The following is a 21,047-nucleotide window of genomic DNA, read 5'->3' as shown; positions in this document are numbered from 1 at the left end:
AACGTTGAGCAATTATATGATTGACACAGCAAGAAAACTTCTGAAGCTTGTGCTAGTTGTACCAGATCATGCGGTGGCCGCAACATCCCGCTCTCGTCTCATGCCTGACGGCAAAACCAACGTTTTGTGCAGTGCATAATGTGAACCCTTCACCCCTGATGACCGGGTTGTGCAGTGCATACGTTTCCTGGATCCCATGGTTTTGCTACAGAACATGCATGTATACTCCGAAGAGGCCCTAAAATGGGCCCTTTACAATGAGACGAGTAAAAATATATTAGTTTAAACTAAAGTGAATATGTCATTATAGATAAATTCCGACACATCCATAGCATGAGAAGAATCTGCTGGTGATACCTTGTCAGAATTGCTCAGTGACTAATTCTCTAAATTTTTTTTTGTTCTACGAAGTCCGGTGAGGGTAGCAGTGGGGATTAGCTTGCCAGAGGGAGATCGTGGGAGTAAGGTCGTCTCGACAGTGGTGACGGATGGGCGGTGGGGTGGTAAAGTGGGGGGACTGCGCCATCTAGAATATCGCTGATCGGGTGGGGGCATCATGGTGCGTGGTGGAGGCCGATGGGCACAGATCCTGTAGTAGGGACGCTGGCGGCTAGAGGATCGTCAATTGGGCGATGCTAGGGCGGAAGTGTCATGGTGCGCGACAAGAGTCAGTGATCACGGATCCGGTAGCAAGGACGTCGACGACCAGAGGACTATTGATTGGGCGGTGCTGGGGTGGGGCGTCATGGAGACGCGCTGGTCACAAATTCGACAGGGGGGCGCCGCCGAGCAGAGGACCATCGATTGGGAAGTGCTAGGGTGGAAGTATCATGATGCGCAACAGAGTTCGCTTGTCATAGATTTGGTAACAGGGATGTTGCTGACCAGAGGACCATCGATTGGACGGTGCTAGGGCAGGGCATAATGGTATGCGACGAATGCCATTAGTCACGGATACGACAATGAAGACATCGTCAGAGACGATGAGAGGGAGGGTGGGAGAGCTGAGGAAGAAGAAAAGAGAAACTCCATCCAATCATAATCCAGAGGCTCAGGTTGGTCGACGAAAAAACTTGAGTTTTGAGTTGCTAGAAGAATAGCACTTTTTTTTTTCTCACAGCGCTACTGCACCTTGCAACAAAGAGACTTGTGGGGCCTGGGTGCGTAGGCTTTTTCGGCAAACAATAAAATAAAGGAGAATCAGATTATGCCTTTAGCCCTTTTGTTGGAATCCTACACAAGATGATCAGGATGGCCATCCCTGTTTCTTCGGACTTCGGATTAGCGCCCGATACATCTTTATGTCTTGCCATAAGAATGGGCAAGCAGCAACCGAAAATAATATTATTTATTAGAAAACTATTAAAATAATATTTAAAATAGAAAAATTGTAGAAATATGTGATAGTTGACACTTTAATTGCCATCTAGGCACCTATCGAAGTATCGACTAATCACTTCTCAGCAACTGGATAGCCAACGTGTAGGGATATATTGACACTTCAATTACCGATAGGTTATGTGTCTCGTAGATACTATTTAAAGAAAAATTTATAATTTTTTTATATGATCTCGGATGAAGATAATCTTTATAAATTTTATTTATTTATTGATGATATGTAACTTAGTAGTTGAACAGTTTTCTATTTAAATTTATTTAGATTTACAAAATATAGTTATAAAGATATCTTCTCCCGATAGGTCCATGGGGATATTTCAAATGGGATATCAGCACTTCTATTTGCGATAGGCGGCTAGTCGGAGATGAAAGTGACTCTAGGTATTTATTTCTGTAATTTTTATTTATTTTAAATAATATTTTTACAATTTTTAATAAAATAATATTATTTAAAAAATACCGATATTCAGACCTATCAACGGCCGCTTTCATGTCGCAATCATCTATCGAACATTTCACATGTGCACGCAATGACAACTAAGCACCTAGAACTCCTCAAAAACAAAGAGAGGGAGGACTAAAGGTACTTTTATCCCATCTGGTGCCGTGTTGTCTCGTCGCCAACTTCACTTTGGAGGATTAAAACTACAAACTGGTACTACCCTACGTGAATAGATAAATAAATTTCGTCTGATTCGATGTGAATTTGAGATACTCGAGTCGTCTGCCTCCAATGGCGTAGTCGAGCAAAGCAACTGGCAGTAATAAAACTACTCCACTAGCTAGTGAATTGGAGAGCTGCTACGTGTACGCCTGCCCTCATGGACTCGCGGCGGTCAGGGAGAGGTCGCGCTTTCTAAACTCAGGGCGTGACGGCACCGAAAGCCTCTGCCCCCACACAACATTTTCCAGTGGAGTACAAACAAAGGTCTCTTCTGTACTGCGACTACTATCCAAGTATCCAACCCAACATGTAAGCTTTCTTTTGGAACTAGAAAGTGTGCCGGAGAAGAAAGGTTATCTCTTATGGATATCACGCATTTGAACATGCCTTTTATAGACATCAAATACATTTCGATGGTAAAATTACGGAAGAAGAATCTTGGTTATGAAAAATAAACAAAAATTGGTATTAAGTGTACGCAGGTTAGTGCCAAGCGAGATTCTCTCTCCCTTAAGGGTGTTGCTTCTCCTCAGTCCACTGAGAACTGAGAAACTCTCAGTCGACGCACAGGCGACGCACAGGGATCATGCAATCTTTTAACTGATGGTGATCACCTTTTCTTCTTCCTCAGTAGCTTATCTCATTTTTATCCTTATTGCAGCCTTACCTAATTCCCTCATTTCGTCCTCCTTCACATCTCCGATGTCAACTCTCACCATTAGATCTACTACCACCGATCATCACCACACTAATCCGACAATATCAAACTAACACTAATCCCGCAACCCTAACTCTAATCGGGCGCACAACTATTGTTGGGTCCGACTACAAAACTGGGTTAGCTTCTGGCATTGTCCAAGGGCCCAACGAAAGAAAAAGAAAGTACTAGGAAACATGAGGTTATGGACGAGACTGTGGCCCGGGTCGCCGTCACGTGAAGACCCATTGGCCCTCCATTGGCCCCCGGGCCCACGATCAGACACAACCACATAGACCACTGACATCCGGGCCCACACTAAATCGGACCGGACCCCACACGTCAAGGTAACTGTCGCTCCTCTTCCCCTATCGTCTTCCCCGACCGGCCGTTCCATATTTTATTCGCACTCGCGCCCCGTCTCCAACACCTTAGCTGCCGCAGTGCCGCACCACACCAACACCGCACTCCAACGCCACCGTCTCCCCGTCCCCGTCGCTTTCGTCCGTCATCGGCGCCTCCCCTTCCCCCGCACGGAACCCTATCGGCGCTATAAGGCAGCCCGTCGCGCCATGGCACCCGCATCACTCTCCGCCCCCCACGCCCTCTCCCTCCTCGCGCCCCCGCGCGCTTCTTCCGTCGGAAAGAGTAGAGGCGGCCTGTCGGTGGTGCCGGTAGGGGTCCGCCCGGTCCCGGCGGTGTCGGTTGCCGCCGTGGGGACGCGGAGGAGGCTGGTCGCGGCGGCGGCGGCGACGGAGATGGCACCGGCGGCCAGCGGGGAGGAGGGGAAGGCGTTCGTGGAGGAGATGCGGGCGGTGGCGATGCGGCTGCACACCAAGGACCAGGCCAGAGAGGGGGAGAAGGAGCCCCAGGCGCCTCCCGTCGCCAAGTGGGAGCCATCCGTCGATGGGTACCTTCGCTTCCTCGTCGACAGCAGGCTCGTCTTCCAGAAGCTCGAGGCCGTCGTCGACCGCGCCTCCGTCCCCTGGTGTGAGTGATCCGAATCGACGGCCCTTCCTTCACTTTTTCGTTCTTGATCAGGGGGAAAAGGTGTGGCTGTCGCGCGATGCCATGCTAATGAGTGAATGGCGTTTATTGTGGTTCTGTGCCTTTGTTGAATCGGTGAAATTTGATTAGCTCGCGGCCAGAAGAATATGCCTTTATTTTTCTTTGTGTTGCAATCACAAGAGTAGAGTTACCTAATACATTTTTTTTGGGATTTTCTATGCATAGCTCAAGTAAAAAGGTTTTAAGAAATGGTGTATAGATTTATAGATAGTCCAAGAAATGATCTCCAGAATTTTTTCGCTCTAAATTCTGAAATTTTATTAAGCTGAAGGTTCAAAGCCCGGTGGGGTGGCAGTGGGAGAGGTAGCGCCACGAAGGTACAGGAATATTTATTTTTATGTTTTGAAAATAAAAAAGGGTAAAATAGGCGTCCGTTTGAAAAATTGCAAAACTAAGCTACCGACAACACTTCCAAGGGGCGACATGATAAAAATAAATAAAAATACAGCATTTCAATGCTCTTAAAATTAAAACACTATTGAAATAGTCATGAAAAATTCTGAAAAAAAATGTATGGTATAGAGGATGCTAAATCTAGCTAAAAAAAATTCAACTCAAGTAATTACCTGTACAATTGTCTTTTTTGTTTCTCATTGTACAGATCATAGTTTTGTTTGAAAGTTTTTGGAGAGCTAGATCATAGTATCCTCTACACCACCAATTTTTTTCAGAATTTTTCATGGCTATTTCAATAGTGTTTTAAATTTTGAGAGCAATGAAACACACATTTTTTATTTTTAAACCTGTCGCTCGTTGGAAGGGTGACAGGTCCTTGACGCCCTTCCAACGGGCGATAACTAGTTATGCATTTTTTTTCAAATGGACGTTTATTTTTATAAATTTTTTATTTTCGAAATATAAAAATAAAAAAAGTCTATGGTGCTGTATCTTTTTGGGTGGTTTTGTTTCTCTTGTTGCGGTCTAGGTGTTTAAGTAAGAGCTTGGTTCATCAGTTCAAGTTTAGGTAAAGAAAGACTTTACGCCCCTGATGGTTGCATACTTGCCAGGAAATAGTTATCTATATACTTAGTGGTTGTTTGGATCTCACGAAAAATAAATCAGTTTTTGTAAAACAGGTTTTAAGAGGATAATTAGGAAAACCGGTTTTATTTAGTTATTAGGTTAATTTGTGTTCTGAGAATATTTTTTTGGGTCACGGGAAGTGAAAATTGGTTTTAGAGATACCCTGTTTGGCCAAGTAAAAAATCCTGATGTATTACTCGTATGAACACAACACCGTTCTCTTCCCCTTCTCTCTCTCTTTCTCTCTCTCTCTCTGCCCCCCGCCCCACCTAAGGCAATCAATGGAGCAATCGGCATTGTTACTCTCTATGCTCCTCATTGTTCAGCAGCAGCGCGTCTGGCGTCGGAAGAATGCAGTCGATCGCATGTGAAGAGTCGGGCATCAGGACTCAAGAACATGTAGCAGAAGCGATGAGCAGATGCTTCGATATGAATGGCAGGCGAGCGGATGCTTCAACTGAGGGCCTGCTCCTCGACGTCGTAATCAGCGAACTCCAGTGACCAACATAAATGACCTGCGTGCCACGAGCGTGAGAAGTGTTTTTCTGTTGGGCAGTTCCATTTCCGTCGGCTTTTCTCAAAGCTAGTTCTCATAAAAACAAATCCTTCTCGTTTTTCATGAAACCCAAAAATCTGGTTTTACAGAAAGCAAGTTTTCATTATACATGAGTTAGAGTATCCAAACAAGGATTTCCAGCTAGTTAGGCTATCAGTTTATGAATTCTTGTTTTCACAAAACCTTAGATCCAAACAACCCCTTAGAGTCAACTGGCGACCTGTGATTCTCAGTAAAACGTAGTTTTTTCCCTGTTGTGACTAAAATATATTGCCCTTCGAACCAGTGGTGCTCCTGAAAAATGTACTTTGTTGGGCCAGTGCTTTCTTTATACAGCATTTATGTTTGTAAATTCTTCAGATCAACAATTATTAATAATTTAGTAGTATAGTGAGTTTCCTCAGAAATTATGATGTATACTCATGTATAAACTAAAAGATATGGCTGAGTGGGAGCTGTTTAATTGACAGTTGGGTATGCTATTGTGTACGGGTATGCTGCGCATAAAAATTACAGCACCTTTGTAGCCTACCTATTTGTTGCGGCAAACCTGTGAGGCTCCCTGAGCCATCTAACTAGGTCAATGGATGGCTCAACTCACTCAAAACGTGGTGGCAGCTATTCATTTTCTCAGTTGATGGCTTTTAGTGTCCTCTGCGATTTCTTATGCGTTGCTATCTTCTCGTCTTTTGCAGTAGCATCACTGATACAATTGTTTAGTCATGTGGAAAAATCGTGTACTTAAACGGCCTTCTGTTTTACTTGCTTTGATATGGGAAATCGAAGTTCTTATATTACCACTTGAAATGGAAATGTCTTATGTCTAGTCTGAGTTGTACCTGTAACTATCTTTTCTCTCTTAACTTTGTTTACCTGGAGGTAAAGTAAGAAGTATTGGTAATTTGATACAAGTATTCTATTCCAAATTCACACTGCTCTGCCACCCTTCATTTTGTTAGACCCATAAAGACTACTATGCTTCTTTTATATATGGCTGTTATGTTTGCTTGTGGCCTTGTGCTAGCCCTTTATTACCGATTGGCTTGTCAGACATGGCAATCACTTTGTTGTTTGTTTTTGATTTTTCTTTGCATTTTGCTAGGAAAAAAAAAATTGGCTGAAAGGAACACAGGTAAGGTGCAATCAAATGATATGCACCTTCACTGCAGCTAATAATGCACTATTCCGTGTCTCCGTGTACACTTAAATGAACCTTGACAAATGTAGCAGACTAGAATTTTTACAGGACATGGTTTACGAAAGTTCATAGTTATGGGTGATTGCGAAAAACCTGTATTATTAAGTTGTTGAAGCAGCTAGATACCTTCCATCACGACTATCAAGATGCTGCTTGTTGACATTCTAGTCACCTTCGTATTTCAGATGCTGAGTTCCGGAATACTAGGTTGGAGAGATCAGAGGCACTCGAGAAGGATCTGGAATGGTTCAGGCAACAGGGTCACACAATTCCAGAACCATCAGCTCCTGGCACTACATATGCCTCCTATCTGGAAGAGCTGTCTGAGAAGGACCCCCAGGCATTTATCTGCCATTTCTATAATGTGTACTTTGCTCATACTGCTGGAGGCCGAATGATTGGCAAAAAGGTACCCCTCTTCTCTGAGGAAATGACAAACATCTGACATTATATCGAAACCTTATGGTGACATTTGATAACATAGTTTATACGGCTTTCAACATAGATTTGAATTGCTTTCATCGTAGGTATTATCTGATGCCATATCAAATCCCTCATTAATCAGGGCATTTTAGAAGCCTGGAATTACTTGTTGCTCCATTAGCTTGTATCTTTTTCAACCGAGTTATCATGTGCTCTGGTCATCTTAGGTTGCCGAGAAGATTCTGAACAAGAAAGAGCTGGAGTTCTACAAGTGGGAGGGTAACCTGTCCCAGTTGCTGCAGAACGTTCGCAACAAGCTTAACCAAGTCGCTTCTGTGAGTCCCTGCGCCTTTTTCTACCCGGTTCGTTTGCTGTGTGTACATATATGAGTAGCTTTGAACGAAATGGTGATTCTGTTTCATTTACTCGCCCTGCAGAGCTGGTCACGGGAAGAGAAGGACCACTGCCTGGAGGAGACGGAGAAGTCGTTCGCGTATTCAGGCGATCTCCTCCGCCATATATTCACCTGATCTAACATCGTTGTCTGATCGCTGGAAATTCATAATCCATGGCTGTCTGTTAAGACTCTTAGTAAGCTGGGGAGGGACCTAAGTGTCAAATAAACCATTTGTTGGTGCAAAAAATATGGATCATCGTGACAACACAAGAGCACCTCGTGTGCAATCTACAGCAGCACGTGTAGGGTGTAAAATAGCGAGAGTAACTATTGTGTTTACATGGTAACGATCGATCAATTTACGAACAGACTGATAAAGGATAATTAATTCGGTGAGTAGTACTGGGAAACTCAATCTGGTATTACGGCGACGGATTTTCGTTGGTAAATCGTAACCGAACACATGTATTCTATTTCCATTATCACGTCCTGATCAAACGATTGCTAATCTTCAATTACCGATAGCCAGGCAAAATAAGATTAATCCGGCGCGGCAATCCGACCAGACACTCGGAAGCCTGACCACGGTATCCACAGCCCCCGACCACGGTATCCGACCCAAATCGCTGGACCATGGCAAGACAGCGCTCGACCAAGCGTCCGACACGACGCTCGACCAGGCACCCTCGACCACTTGACCAGGCGCCCATGGCAGCCCGACCAGGCGCCCTCGACCACAGCACTCGCAGGCGTCCGACCACGCCATCGTCGCCCGCCTGCCTGTATTCCTGCGCTACGCGTCAGTTTTGCTTGATTCAGGACGTCGATGGCCCTGCTGGTTTTGTTGTTCGGCCTGCATGCATTGGGAAAACAATCCGCCTGCTTGCAAACAGCTCCTGCTGCCGCCATGCATACATGTCGCCTGTTGTTACTTTTGCTCCACGAGTCGAAGCCTGCTCAAATCATTAGTCATTAAACAAATCAACTAGGCACTAATTGCTATTTGATCAATCCCAAAGCAAGTCTTCCGGCCAGCACTAATCTTTGTCTCTCTCTCTCTCTGCCTTGTTTCATTAATCCAGTCACCTGATTAACCAAACTAATAACCGATTCAAAAAATTATATTATTCGGCTAATTTCTTGCTAGCAACCGAATTAATCAACATAGAAAAACAATAGCTCGGCTAGCCATCTGCTTTAACAATAATTATAATGAGTACTCTTTCTACTATGCTACTTTTAACAACCGAATTAAGCTAACCAGCAATAATAATTCAGCCACAAAAATACTTGATAATCCAACTAGACTTTAAACTATGACATATCAAATTTGGTTGTCAACACCATCCGTATCGCCTGTCTGCAAAGTGCACTGCTGCCGTTTGTGAAGGTGAATGGAATGGTGAGCGTTGCTTGTAAAGGTGAATGGTGATCGTATGGTAAGGCATGGCAGGCTGCCGTTTCCGTGTGTAACGAACCTACGCGATCTAGATGGATTGGGTTGGAGGGAGAAAGCTTCTAGTTCGAGCGTTTACAGCCACAGGGTCACAGTCAAGCTAACAACGTTCGTACTATGTAAGAAATCAGAAAAAAGACATTATATCAGTGATAGTTACTCAATATGTGTTACTAATATCATATTAATGATGGGTCTAATAAAGACGCGCCACTAATATTCCTTCTGATTGGATCAGATATAGACGCACCATTAATAAGTAGTTATCAGTGGTATGTTGTAACATGATTTATCACTAATGATAATAGTGATGGGTTAAATTGTGACCCGTTACTGATAACGGGTCGTCCTAGGTCAGTCATTAGTGACGGATCAAGTTGTGATCCGTTACTAATGATAAAGTCATCAGTGATGGGTTGTCCTAGGCTAGTTATTAATGACGGGTCAAATTGTGACCCATCACTAATGATAAGGTCATCAGTGACGAGTCGTCTAGACCAGTCATTAGTAACGAGTCATCATATACCAATCATTAGTGACAGGTCAACTTGTAATCCATCACTAATGACCAACTCCAGTTACTGATGACAATATTCGCAAATATTTTTTATTTTTCTTTTATTTTTTCTCACCTCAGCAGCACTAGAATAGGAAACATTGTATATCTGCTCAAGTTTGATGTAAGATGTGACGGCTATGAACACAAACACGCGTTTCAAAAATGGTGCAGAAACTTTCGGGGTGAGAACTCAATCTTTCAAGCTACTTTTGGCCTCGAAAAATTCTTCAAACCCGACAAAATTGGGGAAAAACAGATGTAACTTTTTTTATATGTCTATAGAGTAAAAAAACATCGAAATCGGAGTCCGTATGCAAAAATTATGACTGTTTTATTGAATGCACTTCGTGTCACCTATCAAATTATAACCATCGACGAAATTTGGCAAAATTAGTCATTAGTGACGGATTATGGTTATTATGCGTCACTAATGACCTTTGATAAAGAAGGTTAAAAGGATAAAATATCCGGTTTATATCATAACTACGTGATAGCAGAGGTGGTAAGGTGGCTACACACGCAAGGAGTAGGTCGTGGGTTCGATTCCCATGGAACACAAACTTGAAAATAATGTGAAAATAATGTGGCTTGTAAGGCATATGGGATGGACCTATATTGGGATGGCTCGAGTTTTTTTTTTTTGACTTTTTTGTGTCAAAAAAATACAAAAATGTTCATTGATCATTAGTGATGAGTCAAGATTACAAACTGTCACTAATATTCAGTCAATAGTGACAGGTCGTAACCACGACCTGTCACTAAAGATTGAATATTAGCGACGGGTCACGGTTATGACTCATCACTAATGACCTTATTAGTGATGCAATAGGAGTGACGGGTACGGGACCCGTCACTAATACCGGTTATCACCCGTCACTAATGACTTTTTTTTTCACGTAGCGGTAGCGTCATTGCAATAGCGGATCTCTGCTGTTATCGTGTTGAGGTAGCGGGCTAAGCCAAATGTAGCGGTTTGTAACATAGCGGTCGCAATAGCACTTAGCGGGTCGCAATTGTAAGCTGCATAACACTTAGTGGGTTGTTACGTCGCGTTGTAAAACCTAGCAGGCCAACTTATATCTCAACTCTAGACACCCAGACCTCAGACCACATTCGATTGCCGCCTCACACCAGTCAACACCTGCTACCACCCTGCCCTGGGCCCCAGCCGCCGCCTACAACCTACCAGTGTCGTTGCCTCGGCCCAACCGTCGCGACCAGTTGGCCCTCGGCTGTGCCTTGGTCCCCAGCCGGTTGGCCATTTGATCGTCGTTTGTGCCATGGCTGTTTGGCTACTCCTCGCCCATCTCAAAATTGCGAGTATTTTTAAAATTTCGCTATTGTACCTTAGCGTTGTAATATCGGCAATCCATTACCTTGATACCAATCCGCTCCATCCCGCTATCTACTACTCCCTCCATTTCGCAATGTTTGTCCATAACCTCGAGAGTATCTGTCTCAAATTGTTTGTCGTGCGGTAACCAAGGATGCTTTATGGTCTATTTTCCTGCTATGCTTTTGAGTGCATGCATGTATTTACTCCAACGCTGGTGAGTTACTTGCTCTCATCATTGTATTGATTAGGGGTAGCATGGCCATCTCTATGCATTTTTTCACTCGATTTCAGTATTTCTTGGTTTGTACGTAATGGTGAACGTGGACAAATATTACAAAATAGAGGGAGTATTTATTACCTTGGTCACAATATTTAAGCCACTACAACAAATAGAGTCTTTTATGACAAAAAACATCATGACAAAGAGAAAAAACATCATGTTTAGTGTAGTTTTTGTGACGATCCCACTAATTTCGTCACAACGTTTGGGCAAGGCAACTTGGATAGTTATTTTTGTGATGTTTTCAATACTGTTGTCATAAGTAAGAAAAATAATGTCATAGAAGACCATAGATATAAGATGATTTTGTTCGAGGGTCATGAAAACTGATATATTTATGATAATTTTAACCATCCGTCATTACATCTCTAACTTTTCATGACAGGACCAACTAAAATTGTCATATAAAATTTTGGCCGGCAATTGAAATTTCAAGGAACTTGTGTTGTGACAGGATAAACTTGGACTTTCCTCATCATTTTGAAATAGACATTTGGGTTTTCATCTGATTTTTTCCAATTACTATCAAAATATTAATATTTACATATTTTCCTATTATTAACCTACCATTTGTTTGCATCCAGGCCGTATTTTATTGTTTACATGAATTTTATATAGTTAGTAACATAACTTGGATTGATTTCCGTAGAATTTTATATAGCCGATCATAGGCCTTTTATATTTTTTTCCAAAGCCAACATACGACTAGTGGTGAACAACTTTTCCATGTATATAAATCCCTGAAAGAAAACAACCGAATAAATCATTAAAATTTGTTGCCAATTGATCTGGATCCAATGGTCCATATCACTACAAACCCTACTACCCTCTCCCAGACTTGCACAAATAGGCGACGCCGCTGTAGCCTCCTCACTCACTCACTGCTCCCCACCCTCCCCACCTGCACGCCGTTCCCCTCAACCTCGATCCCCGACGCTGGCAAGCCCAACTCTTGTTGGCCCCTTATAGCTTCCCTCTCTCCTCTGCGGCAACGGCACTCTAATTACCCTATCGCCTTTGCCACTCTCCATCCTTGCCTCGTTGTTGGATTTAGGGAAGAAGTTGCGCCTAGATCTGTTGTCGCGGCACTGAGAACCAGAGATTGGTGGCGACGGTAGTCCTACTCCAGCACTCATTAGTCCCAACCGCCGCATCTTCCTCCATCCCCATCCACTTCGGCATTGAGCTTCCATCCACCGCGTCAACTCCGTTTGTAGATCTGATGCGCTCCTCTCCACAACTCATTTTGCAGATCATGTGTAAGTTATGCTCTAGGGCAATGATTCCCCAATAAAAGTTGAACCCATACTAGTTGATTCACATAGTTGCTCAGATGTATATGTAACCATTGTTCTCAAACTTTGAGTTGGGTCGAGCGGTTCTAGTGCTTCAACTATTGAGGGATCTGTGGTTTGAGTTTTGTGTGCGCACCATTTCATTTGTAATCAGTCCAAAATCAGTCTATGTTAGTCTAATTTGGATCGCTGTCAGAACTAATACCTATATGCTTTCTAGTTTGCTCTTGTGATGTCAAGATTTTTACTGCACACTGAGTGTTTGATACTTGTTCCGTGTACCCTAGTGGCATCTAATTCACCCTAGGATTATAGTGATTCATATTCTAGATGAGGACATTTATGGGGAACACCTCTGAATAATTTTGCAGGATTATCATTGGGTGAATTTTTTCACAAACGCCTGTGTGAGTGACACAACATCAATATTTACCCTTTTTAGTTGCCATTCATACCAAATTTGAGACTTATCTAAGACTATACAAGGATGTTCTTGTTTTAAACTTCTGATTCTCCTGGTGGGTCACCGCCATAATGTAGGAACCAGAAACAATTTCTTCTTAACTCTTAAAGATTATGTAAAGAACAGATATCGAACCGTTTCAATTACTTGTTGCCAAGAACACACACTAGTTGATTGCTTCATTGTTTCTTTTTGTATGTTAATGATGCATAACTTTGGTGTTTTGGGCATCTCTAGTTGATTATGGACAATTTAATTTGATCTGCTAGCTCACAGACGTGACACAGACATGAATTTTCTCATGACAATATTTCAGGGTCATAATCTGGGTGAGTACAATCTTTATGTGTCTATGAATTAGATGTAGATAGAAGTTAATTTGTTATGTTGTACGACGGGTCCTTTCTTGATGTATATATGTTGAATCAGTTTTTGTTAATTCCTAATATCTTTGGAAACTTAGGCACACTGGATTTTTTTCCTCACTCTTTACAGGTTTTGCAGACTAGAAATCTAACTATAGTATGTATAGTTATTCTTGGTTTTGCTATTCTTTTACAACATTGTATAGATGTAGACATTTGACTTTGTTACAGATTTGTATGGAGAGAGTACAATTATTCGTGTATGAATCTTTTGTGAACTCTTATGTAATGTTATTGGAAAATATTTCATTATTGTAAATGGAATGTATATTGGCATCTTTTATACCTTTTGTGACGTCCATCTTTCAATACAATAATATTCGTTACAAATTCCATTTCATTATTATGTATACCTCTCAACCATGACAAAAGGTGAAGAATGCATGACCAAGGTTTTTGTTATAAAATGGGTTTATACATGACAATTGCATTTCATCATAGAAGATGAGCCGCCTGACCAGCCTCGTGCCAACTTTGTGACGTTCCTTAAAATTTTCGTCACAAAACACATTATGAGACGTAGCTTTTGTGAAAATGGCTGTGACGACCTATTTATGTCATCAAAAGTTATTTGTGACAAAAAACTGACCCTTTTATGATGATTATGGTCTATCATGTAAGGCCAAATCTGTTATAGTGAGCCCCCATGTCCCCGCTCGTAATCGATACAACGTGCACGTCACATGGTAGGCCGAATGAAGCTAACACTATTACAAGGCACATGGTTCATGGAAGCTTTTATCATCGCCGCCTGGAGCATATAGAAAAAAGAGAAATGACCTCATCTTAAGAAATATTAACCCTTGTTTATTGAGTGGAAAAGGGAATTCACAAATGAAGCTCACCTGCAACTTAATAGGATGCACGCTCCTTTGTCTAATTCTTTTTGGGCTTAGTTGTCCACTGTTATATAGCCACCCTCTTGGTTGCTGCTATTTCTATTGGCTTTCTTTTCCTCGGGATTTGGTGTACAGGGAGACCTCCCCACCCCCTTTTCTTTACCATCGATATATAAATACATAGCACAATAGAGAATTCTCTTACTGTTTGTTCATGAGTAGTCTAGACTCGATTTATTGCCACCTTTTGGATTAAGTAGCAGTGGCAAGTCGGTCGTGAAAGTTTTAAAAGTTTGATCACTAATATGTTTAAAACTATTAAGATTGGCTATATAAAAATTATACTATTGAATTTATCTTTACAAATACTTTAATAAAAAATATAACTTTATCAGTATATATTCATATTAAACTATAAAAAGTAGTAGTCAAATTTACCTCTCGAAGACAAAAAAATCAATAAAGACAAATAAAAAAGAACAAAAACAGTACCAAATATGAGAAAGACCTCACGCCGGCCATGAGCACGCCGGGGGACGGCAGGAACAGCGTGTAGTCCTCCCATCCGAGCACGCCGGCCACCAGGTGGCCCTCCTCGTACTCCGGGCACGCCGACGCCACCACCTCGCCGGCCGCTTACGCCGCGATCCTCTTCACTGCCGAAAAAGACCTCACGTAGTCACGTCATGTCACGCACACATTGCACGGGTACATATCAACTACCACTGGAGAGGACTGAGGAGAGTGGGAGCGACATGGCCGGCGCCGGACTGGCCGGCGCCATCGCTGGCTGGCTAGTTATTTACCTCGCCAGGCAGGATGGTGCGACGCTTTGCTCCGCTTCATGTGGTTGAGTTGGTACGGGTCGACGAGGTTCCGGACCAGCACCTCCCCTGACCCCGGCGCCCACCTCGCCGGCGCCTCCCTCACCTCGAAGTCAGCCTCCGTCGGGGGCGCCCTCGACGTGGTGCCTGATGGCGACGTACCGGTTCACGACCTCCATCGTTCATGCTCTTCTCAGAGTGCGTGTGAATCATTTGCATTCAGTTCGCTCGGTCTGACGACCAATCCGACAGGTACTTCCCCGACGGGATCGACATCTACTTCGAGAACGTCGGCGGCGAGATGATGGAGGCGGCGCTGGCCAACATGAACACCTACGGCCGGGTGGCCGTCAGAGATGTCATCTCCGAGTACACGGGTGCTGGGCGGCGTGCGGTGCCAGACCTGCTCGAGGTGATCTACAAGCGGATCACCATCAGGGGGTTCTTCGCCTGGGAAAATTCCTGGCGAGGTTCGGCGAGTTCATCGCGGTCATCAGCGACTGGATCCGTCAGGGGAAGGTCCAGGTCGTCGAGGACGTCTCCAGCGGGCTGGAGAGCGTACCGTCGGCGTTCGCCGCGCTGTTCCGCGGCAAGAATATTGGCAAGACTCTTGTGAAGCTGGCGTAGAAACAGGATCCAGGAGACTGTTGGCATGCCAATAATTCAGCACCCAAGAAATTGGAGAGATTTTACTGGTGTGTGAGATGCTGTAGTTTTGTTCAGCAAACGAGATTTTACTGGTGTGTGAGATGCTGTAGTTTTGTTCACCAAACAAAAGAAATTGAGTCCAACTATATTTTACTCGACTAAAATCAGAATTTTTTTCAGTCAATATTGTAGACCGCACGATTGAAATCTAACGGTGCTTGTTCTTCCTTCTCTTCCCGACCGTTACGTTGCTCTCCCTCGCGTCATCCTGCTCGCCTACTCGTCTCTCTCCCTCCCCCGACCATCTCCAACAGCATCCCTGCTGTCGGGTCTACCTCCGCCTCCCCCGCTACACTAACCAAGGTGGATGTGATGCCCCCACCTTGACCTGGCCCATCAGTAGTCTATCGTTCACCCACGGCCGATAGCATCCCCATCGTACCACCCCACACCCACCTCCTCCGTCTAGCCTTCTTCCTCCCCAAAACCCATTTTCTAAGCCCGCTAGCCATTAGAGCCCCACTGGCATCTCCTAGTCCCGAAACCCTAACGATGGCCAAGCCAGCCCCGCGCGCACAAACAGCAACAAGCACATTGACCAAATGTAGGGAAGAAAAACGGCATAAGCATTTTGCTATACTCATCCAAAAAAGGGGAAGAAATAAAAAAATACATGTGTGCAATCAAATGTATCAGTTTGCCCAAAAATATCCACCAGTCAATACAATGAAGTTTCACACCTTACTAGTTGGTGAACAGCGGGTGCCATGGCTTCTGAACGAAGAATGACCACCTTGCACAGCCCGCAGCGCAGAGATGTAAAAAATTCCATGATTATTAATGGTTGGGGGCTGATATAATCATCTAACATAACCTAATGAGCTACTAGTTCTGTATAACCTCCGCCTGCTACATCCGTGTTCTCCTGCTGTACGGTAACTCAACTCAAGCGGTTGTCTATAAGAGCACCTATCTTACCATTGCATCCCCAGGGATTTGACGCTATGTGCTGCTTCTTCAGCTAGTACAAATAACTAGCTAATGGCTCAATGTCCCCCAAGATTTGACCGTGTAATCTACCCCATAATCATCTTGCTGGGAGTTTCACAAGCAATGCTTGTCATCAAAACCTTCTTGGGTGAGCAAACCTGTGACAAGTTTCTTTAATCTGTCCACACCAGGCCCTGGGCGGAGATCTTGCACACGTTCAACGGTGAAGGGTCTTCCTTTCACGGTTCTGTTCAACATATCTGTCCATCCACCAGGCACAAATCCATCAGGTTGGCGGCCCAATAGTTCCTGATCAATCTTGTCCAACACTGGATCTTCTCTCCCAAACTTCCTTGCAAAGGGGGCATTACTGTTAACCATACCGTCAAAGTCATCAAGTGTGAGATAATGAGGATGTTGCTTTGGTGGGTTGTCCCAAGAAATGAAATGTAGATCATGGTTCACTGTCGTATTGCGAAACTCTGGAACATTGCAGATGACTGTGTGGAAGTAACCCTCAGGCGAAGAGAGAAAATTGGCATAATACATCAGGACTGTCCTTGGGAGATTGTCCCATCCCCATATGCAGTATTCAATAAATTGATGAGTAAGCATCATCCACGCTGAGCCTGAAACATTGTACATAATGAAAGCGTTTATATTCCACAAGTGCAAAGTGAAGAAACATTTCAGCATGTAATTCCTGGTTGTACAGTGCAGAGATACTTCAATCAATAGAATGATGTCAGAAGTGACCAGTTTGGTTGCTTATAAGGTAACCAAAATAAGAAAGAGGCTCTCATGAATCAGAGGGGTTAAAACAGATGGTTGTAAGTGAGATGTACGAATGGGTTACCATGACGTATTTCCCAAAAGAAGTTTCCAACATCAGTCAGAACAAATATAACATGATAGTTTCATGAATAGCAAGTTGCATACAGAGCAACTGCTTCGTTATAGTGTGCAACAAAATAAAAAAATACTAATGGCTTTTCTGACCAAGCATAAATTAGGACCAACACAATCTTAGTCAGTTGTAAGATGTTAGTGTTGAAACGTTTATTTTGTATTGAATAATTGTGAAATGGGAGAGGATGCAGATAATGATTTTAGATGAAGAAAAGCCAGAACCTCATTTTCACCAACACAAGCTGGTGATTGCCAAGGTGATACTTGGAACTGCTATCTAGAAGCAACCAATCCGATGTGCTTTCTGCATGATGCTTACCCTCACAAAATCAACTGCTAGTGGGTTAATATGCAGCAATAACCTAAAGTACATATTATACTGTCTCATAAATTTTATGAGCCCTTCACTCCCCATTAAGATTGCGATTTTCAGCCACCCAGGAATCAATGAAATTTAACATGTCCAGAGGAAGCGATTACGCCTAAGTGGAGTATGAAGGTCTCATACATGTGTTGATGATATCAAAAGTAAGGAAAAACAGCATGCAGAGAAGGATGTGCAAATGTTTAGACAAGTTCTATTAGCAAAGATGTAAACACTACATTTGAGTATCACATAAATGAGTAATGGATCTGAAATGAACAGTTGGTTGTAGGTTCATGCTACTGATTGCTGGATACAAAAGGAAGAGCTATCATTCGAGCCATATTTGAGTTTACATTTTTCTTTAACAAGAAACAAGTATTTCATTTTCAAGGTTCTAGTAGAGCAAAAAAAAAAAAGTTACGGGTTAATTTGGCTTGATAGATTCCATGGTCTCTGTAAAGCAAATTTGGTGTCTCACACAAATTGTTGACCAAATCGTTATGTCCATGGGGAGCTAAACGAAGCTATCAAGTGGCACCTCAACTGCTAGTCTGTCATTAGTTATTTTTCCTTTTTGGAGATATGGTACTGGAAGTGTTGTATCATCTGTTTTCTAACTAATCATTTCATGCTAACAAGTCATTCTTGTAATACAGCAAGAATCCATAGACAGGAATATTGACTAATATGTGACTGCTCAGAAATTACTAGATAGTAAGTACACACTAGCAATTCAAGACCATACTCCAAAATTAAGCGACAGTAATTGATAGAACATCACAATACTGTTTACTAACTTTTCAACCCGGCACTAAATGTCCCAACAGCCAATCTAGTCACACTCACAACACTATCTGCTGACAAAAGTACCGGCATCATGGTTCAGGCTCAACCAAAATAAACTAAGCCTTAACACACCGAGGTCAGCAAATGGAAAATTTAAGTGTTCCCTTTGCATGTCTCAAACATAGTAAACAGCGACACAGGAAAGCTGAGAGTTAAACATGATTCCAGTAAGAACAAACAAGTACAGACAGTAATTAGCAAGCAGTGTTGGTAACATAATCCCAGGAGAGTTGAGAAGTAAATAATAACCAACACTGCAAGTGCAGACAGTAATTAACAAGTAAAATATAGTGAACACCCGAGATAGTGTAAAAGAAGAAACTAGAAGGTGAGAGAGCTCATGTCAGAACATCAGGAAAGAGGATGCATTCACCAGTAAAGAGCTTAAATGCAGTTGGGACACTCCTTTTCTCTGTAATCCAGAAAACGTCAGACTTCTGCAGGCTGTATAGCCCAGGGTCGATGATCACTGGTTTGGCCCTCTGGTACCTACAGAGACAAATTTAGCCACTGCACAACTTGCAGGAACAGATAATAAAACTTTCAGAGAAACTCCATGCTTACTCCTTCCATCCGATGTCACTGGTATGCTCAATGAAGTTAAGCTGCCTGGGCAACTCAGAGAGCACATGCAACAGATCTGCCAAGAAGGATAGATAAGTCATATAAACAGAGAGACATGTTGATCACAACAAATCTGTCCATTCCATGAACAAGCAGGCCAAGTAGCTCAATACAGTAAAACAGATAAAGATAAGCACCGCGTCGCTATTGAATTTGTCAGAACCTAACTATCTCCATGAACAAGTAGAATAATCAATATAGGAGTAGATCGAAACAGGAGAGGCAAAACAAGACTGCAATGAAGAGGGGCGGAGCAGCGAGAGTCTCTATTCAGTGGTATTTTGGTAAAGTGCAAATTCACTAATGGTATAGTGGCAATTGCCCCTTTAAAGAAATAATACGCTCCAAGATTTGACTTTCCCCCCGATACCACCTAGAACGGGCAAAAGTAATCAAATCTAATCAGATTCCCAGACCAACTGGGAAAAAACATGTCATAAATTAATAAAAACATCACTCCATGCCCCAATTGGCAGCTCGAAGCGTATAAAAATCGCATCTTTGCCAAACTATAGCACTCGGCTATCCACTGCACCAAGATTGAAATTCCCAATCCCGCTATCCTCCGGTGAGTGACCCCCCCAACTTGGAATCGATTTCGCCCAAATCGGCACGCCGGCGCGCAAAGATAGCACCTTTGCGCCCATGGAAGCACCAAACAAATTGGATCAGAGATCGCGTCTTTGCGCGATCGATCCAACCGCGGAATTGGGGGGCGGGGCAGATCGCATATGCGCTTACCGTCCTGGGTGACGAGCGGGTAGTCAGAGGCTGAGAGGTTGACGAACCAGTCCCAGTCGCCGCCCTCGCGCAGCAGGATGGCCGCGGCGTGCAGCGTGTTGGCCACCATGGTCGGTCCCCGGTAGGTGACCAGGTTCGCGCGGGTGACGACCTTGACGTTACGGAACTTCGAGTAGACGGGGTTGGCGCGCACGGCGGCGGCGAGCTCGGCGCGCTCGGCGGCGGGGGCCTCCAAGTCGAGGTGCACCACATAGGTGTTCGCCGGGTGGTAGAGCGCCCTGAGCGTCCGGCGCAGCGCGGCGCCGTCTCCCGCGGAGCCGGAGACGAGGTAGGCGATCCTGGGCACGGCCCCCCGCGGCGGGCGTTCCTCGTCCCGCATCTGCTGGCGGAGCTTGGCCTCGACGAAGAGCGGCTCGGCGGAGGCCGCGGAGGGGAGCGGCGAGAAGGAGAGGAGCAGCGCGCGGGAGGAGGAGAAGAAGAACGAAGCGGAGATGAGGAGCGAGGACAGCAGCACGGACGCCAGCAGCGGCGCGGCCCACCGCCGGTGGAGGTGGATGTGCGCCGCGGCCCCCACCCCCGGCGTGCCGGACCCCGGCGACGGTGGCTTCGCCTCTAACATCCCCTCCCCCTCTCCTACTCCTCCGGCGAGGCGGCGGCCACCGGATCGCGCAGCGGGAGCGGCTTAATTGCGGCCGGCGACGGTTGGGGCTCGTAATGTGGCGGACTGGCGGGCGTGGCGTGGCTTGGTGAGGGTACCGCGGGCGCAGCGGAGGGGGAGGGGAAGGTGGGCAGGGGCTGGGGCTGACGGGCAGAAGCGCGTCGGAACGGGCGGGCTCGCTCGTGGCCGTGGGCAGGGTGGGTTAACCTTTGCTTTGGTGCGCCGCTGCCTGCCGATCGCGTCGGGTTGGGTTAACCTCACTCTACCAGTCGGATGGAGATTGGGGACGCACCAGAAAGGTCCCTCCTTTCTCTAATTTTTAGTTTGCAGAGGAAGAACAAAAACAAGTAGATCACGACGCGA

General features: G+C 44.3%; 3 protein-coding genes across 3 annotated transcripts; 2 read left to right on the top strand and 1 right to left on the bottom strand.

Annotated features, from left to right (window-relative positions):
• Positions 1 to 3,133: 3,133 nt before the first annotated feature.
• LOC133926983 (heme oxygenase 1, chloroplastic-like) lies at positions 3,134 to 7,839 on the top strand. Its single transcript, XM_062373184.1, has 4 exons — positions 3,134 to 3,749; positions 6,790 to 7,013; positions 7,255 to 7,362; positions 7,465 to 7,839. Exons 1-4 carry the CDS (start codon positions 3,332 to 3,334, stop codon positions 7,555 to 7,557), a joined length of 843 nt encoding a protein of 280 aa, XP_062229168.1. The 5' UTR covers positions 3,134 to 3,331; the 3' UTR covers positions 7,558 to 7,839.
• Positions 7,840 to 14,921: 7,082 nt separating this feature from the next.
• Positions 14,922 to 15,528, top strand: LOC133927724 (NADPH-dependent oxidoreductase 2-alkenal reductase-like). Its single transcript, XM_062374141.1, has 3 exons — positions 14,922 to 15,065; positions 15,125 to 15,295; positions 15,340 to 15,528. Exons 1-3 carry the CDS (start codon positions 14,922 to 14,924, stop codon positions 15,526 to 15,528), a joined length of 504 nt encoding a protein of 167 aa, XP_062230125.1.
• A 626-nt stretch (positions 15,529 to 16,154) lies between these two features.
• LOC133926982 (beta-glucuronosyltransferase GlcAT14A-like) lies at positions 16,155 to 21,047 on the bottom strand. Its single transcript, XM_062373183.1, has 4 exons — positions 20,027 to 21,047; positions 19,226 to 19,301; positions 19,035 to 19,150; positions 16,155 to 17,168 (listed from the first exon to the last, which is right to left on the bottom strand). The coding sequence occupies exons 1-4, from the start codon at positions 20,643 to 20,645 to the stop codon at positions 16,654 to 16,656; spliced, it is 1,326 nt and encodes a 441-aa protein (XP_062229167.1). The 5' UTR covers positions 20,646 to 21,047; the 3' UTR covers positions 16,155 to 16,653.

Source organism: Phragmites australis, chromosome 8 (genome assembly GCF_958298935.1).
Source record: "Phragmites australis chromosome 8, lpPhrAust1.1, whole genome shotgun sequence".
Classification (NCBI taxonomy): domain Eukaryota; kingdom Viridiplantae; phylum Streptophyta; class Magnoliopsida; order Poales; family Poaceae; genus Phragmites; species Phragmites australis.
This window is presented reverse-complemented; position numbering and strand designations above follow the sequence as displayed.

Excerpts from the sequence above, each read along its gene's own strand:
- LOC133926983 (XM_062373184.1), top strand. The coding sequence starts at position 3,332 with ATGGCACCCGCATCACTCTCCGCCCCCCACGCCCTCTCCCTCCTCGCG. Across the intron at positions 3,750-6,789 it reads CCGCGCCTCCGTCCCCTGGT|ATGCTGAGTTCCGGAATACT; the intron begins GTGAGTGATCCG and ends TTCGTATTTCAG. Across the intron at positions 7,363-7,464 it reads AGCTTAACCAAGTCGCTTCT|AGCTGGTCACGGGAAGAGAA; the intron begins GTGAGTCCCTGC and ends CTCGCCCTGCAG.
- LOC133927724 (XM_062374141.1), top strand. The coding sequence starts at position 14,922 with ATGTGGTTGAGTTGGTACGGGTCGACGAGGTTCCGGACCAGCACCTCC. Across the intron at positions 15,066-15,124 it reads TGCCTGATGGCGACGTACCG|TTCGCTCGGTCTGACGACCA; the intron begins GTTCACGACCTC and ends ATTTGCATTCAG. Across the intron at positions 15,296-15,339 it reads CGGGTGCTGGGCGGCGTGCG|GGGGTTCTTCGCCTGGGAAA; the intron begins GTGCCAGACCTG and ends GATCACCATCAG.
- LOC133926982 (XM_062373183.1), bottom strand. The coding sequence starts at position 20,645 with ATGTTAGAGGCGAAGCCACCGTCGCCGGGGTCCGGCACGCCGGGGGTG. Across the intron at positions 19,302-20,026 it reads CCCGCTCGTCACCCAGGACG|ATCTGTTGCATGTGCTCTCT; the intron begins GTAAGCGCATAT and ends CCTTCTTGGCAG. Across the intron at positions 17,169-19,034 it reads TGCATTTAAGCTCTTTACTG|GCTCAGCGTGGATGATGCTT; the intron begins GTGAATGCATCC and ends ACAATGTTTCAG.